The 9280-nt window shown below is 34.5% G+C and overlaps 3 protein-coding genes across 3 annotated transcripts in view; 2 read left to right on the top strand and 1 right to left on the bottom strand.

Moving 5' to 3' along the window:
* Positions 1–772: 772 nt before the first annotated feature.
* On the top strand, positions 773–1030 carry LOC124895197 (zinc finger A20 and AN1 domain-containing stress-associated protein 8-like). The gene has a single exon (XM_047405636.1). The coding sequence runs from the start codon at positions 773–775 to the stop codon at positions 1028–1030; it is 258 nt and encodes an 85-aa protein (XP_047261592.1).
* A 3480-nt stretch (positions 1031–4510) lies between these two features.
* LOC124895196 lies at positions 4511–5455 on the bottom strand. Its single transcript, XM_047405635.1, has one exon. It carries the CDS (start codon positions 5453–5455, stop codon positions 4511–4513), a length of 945 nt encoding a protein of 314 aa, XP_047261591.1.
* Positions 5456–8258: 2803 nt separating this feature from the next.
* Positions 8259–9280, top strand: part of LOC124895200 — a 2211-nt gene continuing 1189 nt past the window's right edge. The window contains exon 1 of the mRNA XM_047405640.1: positions 8259–8640. Coding sequence (XP_047261596.1) covers positions 8388–8640 — 253 coding nt within the window. The 5' untranslated portion in view covers positions 8259–8387. The remainder of the gene's footprint in view (positions 8641–9280) is intronic.

The following is a 9280-nucleotide window of genomic DNA, read 5'->3' as shown; positions in this document are numbered from 1 at the left end:
AATGTGCAGGTTGTCACAAGTTCTAGTAAGTGTGGTCCACTCCTATTGCGATTTATTCACTTGTTTCTAATTTTTATTGAGCTCCTATATCATATGTGATTATCTACAGCTTTACATACTCAGTACATATTTTGTATTGACGTCCCCCACGTGGACCTACATTTCATGCCGCAGGCACAGGTACCTCAGCTCATACACCACACAAGTAGGAGTCAGGATTTTCAGCTACTTTTGGTGAGCTCCAGTTTGCTTCAGGGATTTTCGTGTCATATCCAGTCACTTTTGGTATTGTATAGAAGTTAGTAATATGGCGGGGTGTGTCCTGACCTTAGTTAAACTCTGGGTATTATCTAGAGGCTTTGTAGACCTAATGTACAGTCAAGGTGGTGTTTTGTTAAGAGACGCGATGGCTCCAATGGCCAAGTATTGTATATACATATATATATGTGTGATCGAGCTTATACAGGTGATTATTTCCTTTTATATGCGATATGATGCTGTCTGAATTTCGGGTTGTCATAGAGGTATGCATGGGAAGTATAAGGTGATGAGCTGGTTCTCCCGGGCCTCCTCGGTTATGGGTGTCAGTCCGACCCAATAGGATTTGAGGCGTGACACTTGTGGGGTTGAACTTGACTTGTTAACTGTAGAAATGGAGTCATCTAAAGAGACAGGTTGTCGAGCTCCAGAAGACCCCATCCTCTGCATCAACGACTGTGATTTTTTTGGTAGTGCAGCTACGATGAATATGTGTTCCTAGTGTCAAAAGGACATGATACTACTGAAGCAGGAACATGCAAAGCTTGCAGCTGCATCCAGCAAAGACGTCGTACGCAGAAGCTCAAGCAGCGATGAATCAGAACTTGTTCTTGTAGGTGCCGCGGTTGCATCTGCAGATTTAGCCTCTCAGATTTCACAAGTGAAGTCAAAAGAGGGTTTGAAAAAGTGCACAGCTTGTCGTAAGTGTGTGGGATTAACGGGGTTTAGTTGCAAATGTGGTGATCTTTTCTGCGCAGTTCATCATTATTGAGACAAACACAACAGCCCGTTTGATTAGAGGAATGCTGGTCAGAATGCAATAGCAAAAGCAAATCCTATGATCGTAGCAGAAAAGCTTAGTAAGATCTAACAAGCACCTATCGAAAGGTTGTATGAACTGAAGTAATGTCCATCTTTCGATAAGTTGGCCTCGTCTTACAGGGTGACGATGAAAGTTTTGCGTGGGGGTGGGGGTGGGGGGTACCCTAGAGCCTAGATAATCCTGGTGTGTAAGTTATTTATGTTCTTGGTGCACATTTTAATGGAATTTGTTCTTGTTTTGTCCCCATTTCTGGGCTACTTGTCTAGTATAATATGCATAATGTAGGTCATCTTGATGAATTTCACATTCATACATCCGCGTTTTGAAATCCTGAATTCGCCTCCGTGCATTCTTCAAGATTCCAAAGTCTCCTTTGAGTATCAATAATGTATAGTTTTTTTTTTGTAGAGATGTCAATACGGGTTAGCTCAGCCCATCCGAGCTAGCCCACACGGGCTTTGAGTTTGAAGGGTCAGGTTGTGCTAGCCTATCAAAATGATGAGCCAAAAAATATCAAGCCCACACTATTACTCTGTGGGTTGCGGGCGTTACGGGCCAACCTACTTTAAAAAAATAATATTTTATAATTTAATTTTAGAATGTTAATAGACATAAATATTACCAATCAATATTACATAGTATTAATACTTTTTAATTAAGTCTCCAACACCCCCAAAAATACTCATAATAGCGAAATTAAATAACTTTTGACATTCGTTCTGCCCTTACATCATAAAAGTAAGGGTTAAGCTATAGAACTAGATACGTAAGAGAAAGAGAGGAGAGCAGAACTTTACATCCCTGCTGAGGCACATGATATCCTTCAAACCAAATAAAAATACTACTCTCTCCGTCCCAAATTATGTGTCACCATTTCCTTTTTTGTCCGTCCCAAAATAAATGTCGTCTTTTCTTATTTGGAATTTTTTTAAAGGCACAATTACCTTTTTACCCTTATTGGACCCACTTGATTTTAAATATATTAATACTTCTTTTTTAGTATTTGTTTTTTTAAAGTGAAAGTCTTACCACTTCAATCAAAATTTAAACTTTCAGCCTTTTATTTTTATAGTATCAAAATTATTTTAAACCACAGAGAGCAATTTATTCTTTTTGGTTAGTTCTACATAAGTAAAGCAGTTTTCTTTGACAACTCATTGTTCACATTACTGTGATTTCTTGAGTAAAAGTTGGATCTTTAAAGCTAAAGTTAAAGAAAACAAGAATTTAGAGGGATCCCATTTTCCACATATATCATCTTACAATTGGAAAAAGTAACAAACACAACTACAAAGATCAAACTTCTTTTGTTTAGAACTGAAAATTGATTGAGACAGTGAGCTACCCAAGAGACAACATCCTTCTCCGCTATTTTCTCTAATGCGTCATAAGCCTCGTCAATACTTCACACTCACAGTACATTGATAGGAGTGCATTTCCGACATAGCACATGATATGATATCCTACATTAACAAGCCAGCCGTGTAATTTTCTTTCCAAATTCGAATGCAACAACATCAAGTAAGAAAATATTTTATGTCTGAACAAGCAGTATAACAAGCATATTTTTTACAAACTCTAAACATGAGTAGAAAATGTCCATTTCACTTTTTCTTGATGAATGTTTGATCCTTTTAGAAGCACCATGATCTGAAGTTCACTCCACAGCAAACTGTTTTCTGTTAATCTTTCGAGTATTGAATATTGTTGACCTCAGCTTCAACATACTTCCACTTCACATGTATTACCACAAAAATGAAAATACACATTCCTACAATTTTGTTTTTAGTTTCTACACTTATTTACTCCCGCACCGAATACTTAGTTTCCAACAAATATCAAGCTGATACAATGCACCTCTCGGAGAGCTCTTCAAGAACCCAGTCTTCAACAACCACCATAAAACAGTAAAGTTAACAGCCCGACCTTTTCATTTTTTTAAGTAGGTCAACACAGATGACACACTCCTATTTGCTTTCCCACCATTCACAACCTTACGTTTCTCCTTTCTCAGCTCTTTCTTCACCAGAAGTACATAGGCTAGCCCATGTTCTATGATATTTCTACATAAACACAGATCATCACACTGTCAGCTTATGAGTAAATGTTCAGTCACTCGACAACAGTGAAAGTGTGTCACAGAACACCAAATTTAATAAACATAACACAGAAGTTACCATTGTCTCAATGAATAACATCCTAAAGTGAGGATATCAATACCAATAAAACTTCAGATGCAAACTTTCAAATACAGTGTACATCGGTCAACGACCATAAATTGTAAAGTATAAATAGAAAAAACAAATCAATGACATGAAAGAAAAATAAATGTCACAGATAAAGGATAATAAATTTTATCAAGAGTAAGGATCAAGGAAGACTAAAGTCTCATGAACGTGATAGTGGTAGGATATCTGACAGGGAAAGGGAGCAAGACCACTTTGAACAGGACAAGAAAAAGTATAACGAAAGGAGTCATTGTTCAATAGACAAAGGTCACTCGGAGAAACCAAAACATGACTCTTCTTGGGATCGTGATTACCAATCTTATTCATCACGAGTGAAGAATTGTAATAGACACAATTAGCTTAGAGCAGCCTGACAAACTGTTACCATGCCCAATATGTTGTCTTTATGGAGCGTAGCTACTGCTCTTTGCATAAAAGCTGAGGGTGCCGCCTTTATTAGTGAAACTGTACCACACCCTTTTGCATAAACCAAGGTCTCTCATAATCGTGACATTGATTTCAACTATTTTTATTTAGTTCCCCTGAACAATTGACATCCCCATGCTTTCCAAATATATTTGGTCTGCACAAACTCTTTAACATTCAATTAATTGTTCTCAAAATAGACTTCCTAGTTTAAAAATAAAAATTCATACAAATGTGACGGTATGACTCCCACTTCCCTTTTCTCCTTCCTTCCATTTACGCATCGCTCTATTATGTGATAAGAAAGTAAGAAACAAATAGAAGCATAAAACAACAATAAAGCTAGAAAAAGACGTGTAAGTATTTATAAGCTGGTGGGACTTATATCATAGTAAGTAGAGTTATTCATGAGTACAAAAAATACATTATGATCACCATGTCTGTACACAAAATAGTACTCCTAACATATTTGACGAAACATCATTGTAAAAGTTACATGATCACTACGGCTATACACAATAGTAGTACAGTACTTCTACATACTACTTGAGAAAACACCATTCCAACTTCAAAATAAAGAGCTTTACCATAGTAATAACCCACATCATTGTTGAAGTAGAGACAAATCTTTATTGACGATATCAATATCACAATGAAGTTGGAGAGGAAGGTGTTCTTCTCTTTCTAGTCCATTTTTGTTCAAATGAGGCACTTTGTAATTATTGCCGCCACTATCTTTCATCACCTCAATCATACAAGATTGTAAAGTAAGAAATCAATGATTGAGTTGTTTCGCTTTCATTTCATCAAAAGATCTTTCCACTGCTTCCGCTAATTCATCAACATTTTTAGGGGCCTTTTGATATTGAAGACTTTGGATTGCTCTAAAAAAACCAAGATCTAAAACATTTAAATCTGAACTGTTCGATGGTTTAAAACACAATCTAATGTCAAATCCATCTTGTCGGGCAGCTTCAATAAATTCCAAATCATTGTTACCAATATGTGGCCTTGCATTATCTTGTTGTAAAAAGATAGGATTATTTGAATTGGAAGCTGGCCATATTGCTCTAATAGCAGGAAGAACTTTCTCTATCAAGCAAGCTCTAGTGATATCTTTAGCTACTGACTGAATGGGCTTTGTTTCCATAGTTTCTGCTGTTCGATTTTTGCTATTCCGCTTAGCTGGTTCCTTAACTACAAACGAAAAAATACCTATTTTTCTAGAAAACAACTCAATTCCATTTTCATCAAATCGAGGACGTGCTACAGCAGCCATAAACATAACCTTTGGAATAAAATTTTTAATTTTGTAAGAACAATACGGATCTGGCTCATGCTCTCCACGAAGCAGGTAGTACCTGTCAACTTTTTTGGACAAAAAAAACCACTTTTCGTCGATATGAACATAATTAAACATATTCATAAACATGGGATTTATGTGGATTGTATTCTTATCAATCATTGAGAGGCAGTATTGAAGTCGTACCTTTTTGTTTCCTTCGGTTAACTGAGGCTTGATGGAATTAGAATGTGGCCGAAGAGTTCCATCTTTCACACGCTGAAAGACGGTTGATTTTGCCATGTTCATCGCAAAAGCCAGAGATCGAATATTTGTTCGAAGACAAAGTGGAATTTCTTTGACTTGATTAATGTCGACTCCAATCCGTTTTCTTCCAACTTTACCTGTAAGTCTTAAAGACTCATCTAACGACGACATACCATTATCAACTGATGATTGACATTGTTTCCAAATGCGCTGAATAATTCTTATTGATTTCTTGAACAACATCACAGCTTCTGTTATAGATCCGTATTTAAGATTTCCTTCCTTACTTTCTTTCAAAAGAAACTTTGCAATTGCTTAACGTTCTTCTAATTTCTATCTTTTATTTCTGAATGTTGATTCTACAGGTACGACGAACCTCATCTTTAGAGTAATGGCAAAAATAAGAGAGGAGATAAAAGGAAGAATTTGGAAATTATCCAAAACAAAAGAAAGGATACAGTAACCAGAAGATGCAAAAGACCATCTCTCAAATGAAAAGAAGATTTAGCGCCACAAAATAACCATTTGCTAAAAATTCAAATGAAAAGTAGGTTTATCGCCCAAAAATTGAAACCAAAACCAAATCAGAAACGTAAATTTTTCGTGGAAAATCCGTACATGACGGCAAATTGGTCTTATTTTCTAGAAAATTGAATTTTGCAATAACAAATTTTTCTTAATTGTTGATAGAGAAAATGAGAGTAAAATTTTAAATTAAAGCGATACACTGATTTGGAATACTAACTCTTTGCAAAAGAGAGAGACAGTTATGTAGGTGGTGTATTTTTTTAGTAGATTTTTTTTAATACCGTACTCTCTATTGCATTTTTTTAATTATTGTGAAATTTAATAAAAGTACCTAGTGGTCCAATACATTTTTAAGAGGGGTAATTTAGTAACTTTAGCAAGGTCAATTCCTATTTCTTAAACATCGTGTCCGGTCAAATGGCGACATATAATTTGAGACAGAGGGAGTATTATGGTATTCAATATTCATCAATCCATAAGCAAATTACTTTCTATAGTTCCCAGTAGGTTACAATGAGTCGGTCCGATTCAAACCTATTGCTCTATACAACTCTTAAGACAAATTAATAAAATCAATCTTCTGTAAATCAAAAATCAATCTTTAGAGCAAGTAAAAAGGACCAAAGGATAGCAAAAGTTAATTAGTATCGCAGAACAAGAAGATATCCAAAGGATAATTGAATTAGTTAGTACCATAACAATATTAACTACAGATCTAGAGAAAATAGATTAAAACTTGAATTAATTAATTTGTATAATAGATCAATAATAATAACAGATTTGAAATAAAAGGATTAAGGCTTGAAATAGTTAGCATCATGTATCATATATATAACAAACATCAAATGAAAACTTGCTCCACCATCAAAGATGCACTTACAAAAAATAAATCATGATGGACTAATAAAAATTGAGATTAAGAAAATGAATTTTTCTTGAAACTTGTGTTTTGGTGTCAAGGTGCGTAGGGAATACAATGGAGAAAAGGAAAAACAGAGAAAATGAAGATGAAAGGAGATTTTAGGAAAGTAAAACAGTAGAGGCAAAAGACACGGTAAAGTGTCATTGATTGAAATATAAGACAAAATAGTAGTAACTAAAGTCTTCATTTATATAAAAGATTAAAATATAATCATTATTATTTAAAAAAAATGTATAAATTTTAGTAACTAAAAATATATTAGTGAAATTACTTTTAACCTTGCAAGAGTAAAGAATTTATTAAGGAGTGTGTCCAATTCAAATGGGGTAAATAGAAAAGATTGAAAGGTTTATTCAACTATTTTACATTGAGTCCACTTAATTCATTGATATTTTAGACAATACTTCCTCAATATTCATAATAAATGAATTGTTTAGGTATTGTTGATATTTAAGGTAATTTAATTGTTTCAATAATAATGTTGAAATTTTTATTTATCCTTATACTTCATTTTTGTATTTCTTATATCATGAATTTAAGAAATTTAATTGTTCCTATTTATTTATTGTTTTGAATTAGTTTTTTAAAAGTCAGTATTGGAAGCCAATTTTGACACTGTGATGTTTACACCCAATTTTGACCTCCCGACACTAAATTTAGTCTGTTATTTTAACAAAATAGTTAATTTTTAAACATTAGTATTTTTGCATATTTTCTTGCATCAAACAGATTTCCGACATATCGTATTCATAATTTAGAAAATGCATAAATCATCAATTATCTTTTAGAATCATATTTTTATAATATTCTAAAATTAAAAATGAAATTTTTATAATTTTATTAATTAAATTATTTTCACGTAATTATGCACACTCACAATTTTGCAAAATACATTGTCTAGTTTTGCTTTATTTAATACTATTTATTGATATTATTATTTATTGACATTGTTATTATATATATTAATATTATTTATTATTGTATCATTTATCATTATAATTTATTGATTAATTATTATTTTTTTCATTATTATTATTTATCTTTTATTGTATTTTTTATTATTTATTATTTAATGTTGTTATTTATGATTTAATTACTATTATCATATATTATTATTATTCTACTTTAATTTAAATAACGGCCTAATCAAAGTTACCTTGCATGATTTTGTTTACATTTTAATCCAATTTTATATAATTTCTTACAATTATAGCCTATTTTTACTCAATCCATTACAATCTTGACCCAATTTTTTACAATTTAAGCCATTATTTTTCATCCTAGCCACATTTTAATTCCCCCATGACATTAAATCACAGTCGTCAATCAAAAACCAATCCAACGGTTGAGATCAAAAGATCTCTCTTTCCCTATTTCAAACCTACAAACCCTAACTCAAAATTTTTTCCCCAACTTCCGTCTCTATCTCTCCACCTCTATATTCTCTCTCTCTACAAACACCTCCAAATCTCGATCTCCCCCCCCCTCTCCTCCAATCTCTCTATCGCCAATTGACCACCAAAACCACCCCCTCCGCTCTGAGTCCTCGTCGCCATACCTCCATCTCCGGCGAACAGCCTTCACCGTCGCCTCTTCCTTCTCCTCCATACGCGCCGCCAGCTCCTACCCCAGGCGAGTCCAGCCGCTGCTCCGATGGCCAGCCCGCTCCCTTCTCGTCCTCCACCGGCGAACAGGGCCACCAGTGGGGCCGCCATCGATGGAGACGGCCAGCCAAGCCTCCATGTTGCCACTCCATCCTCCAGTCGCCTTCTTTCTCCCCTCCGGCGAACGTCCAACAGCCGCGACACAGCCTCGAATCCTCTCCCACAGCGATACCTCCGGCAAACCCCTTCGGCGTTTCAACCATGCAACCCTTCTTCATCGAAAATGAAGAATCCGTCTTCAGGTTTGATCCCGTGTTTGAAATACGTGTGTGAAATTTAGTACTATTTCTTCATCTATGTCCCTCATAAGTCTGGCCACGTTTGATTTTTGCTGAATAAATATGTTGATTTTAAGTCTGTGATTTTTATTCGACCCTATTTGCATGTCCTGCTTGATTGAAATTTTGTGATGTTTAACTTGAATGGTGAGTCAATTTGTTTGTCTCTCTCTGGTATGTGCAAACACGCCTAACTTCTTGCAACTTCACATTTTTTATGCCTCTTAGTCAATATGGGTAATTTTGTATGGGAAAAGCATGTATGTGATGATTCGAGATTTTTTCGTAAATCTTTAATAAGGCCAATATGTGCATGTTTTGACTGTTTGGGTATGATCCTGTACCAATTTGATTTGAGAAAAGCATCTCAGTAATTGATTTTTTATTTTTCAGATTTTTTCGTAAATCTTTAATAAGTCTAATATGTGCACGTTTTGACTGTTTGGGTATGATCCTGTACCAATTTGATTTGAAAAAAGCATCTCAGTAATTGATTTTTTATTTTTTGGATTTTTTCGTAAATCTTTAATAAGGCTAATATGTGCACGCTTTGACTGTTTGGGTATGATCCTGTACCAATTTGATTTGAGAAAAGCATCTCAGT

This window comes from Capsicum annuum, unplaced genomic scaffold (genome assembly GCF_002878395.1).
Source record: "Capsicum annuum cultivar UCD-10X-F1 unplaced genomic scaffold, UCD10Xv1.1 ctg80529, whole genome shotgun sequence".
NCBI lineage: Eukaryota > Viridiplantae > Streptophyta > Magnoliopsida > Solanales > Solanaceae > Capsicum > Capsicum annuum.
This window is presented reverse-complemented; position numbering and strand designations above follow the sequence as displayed.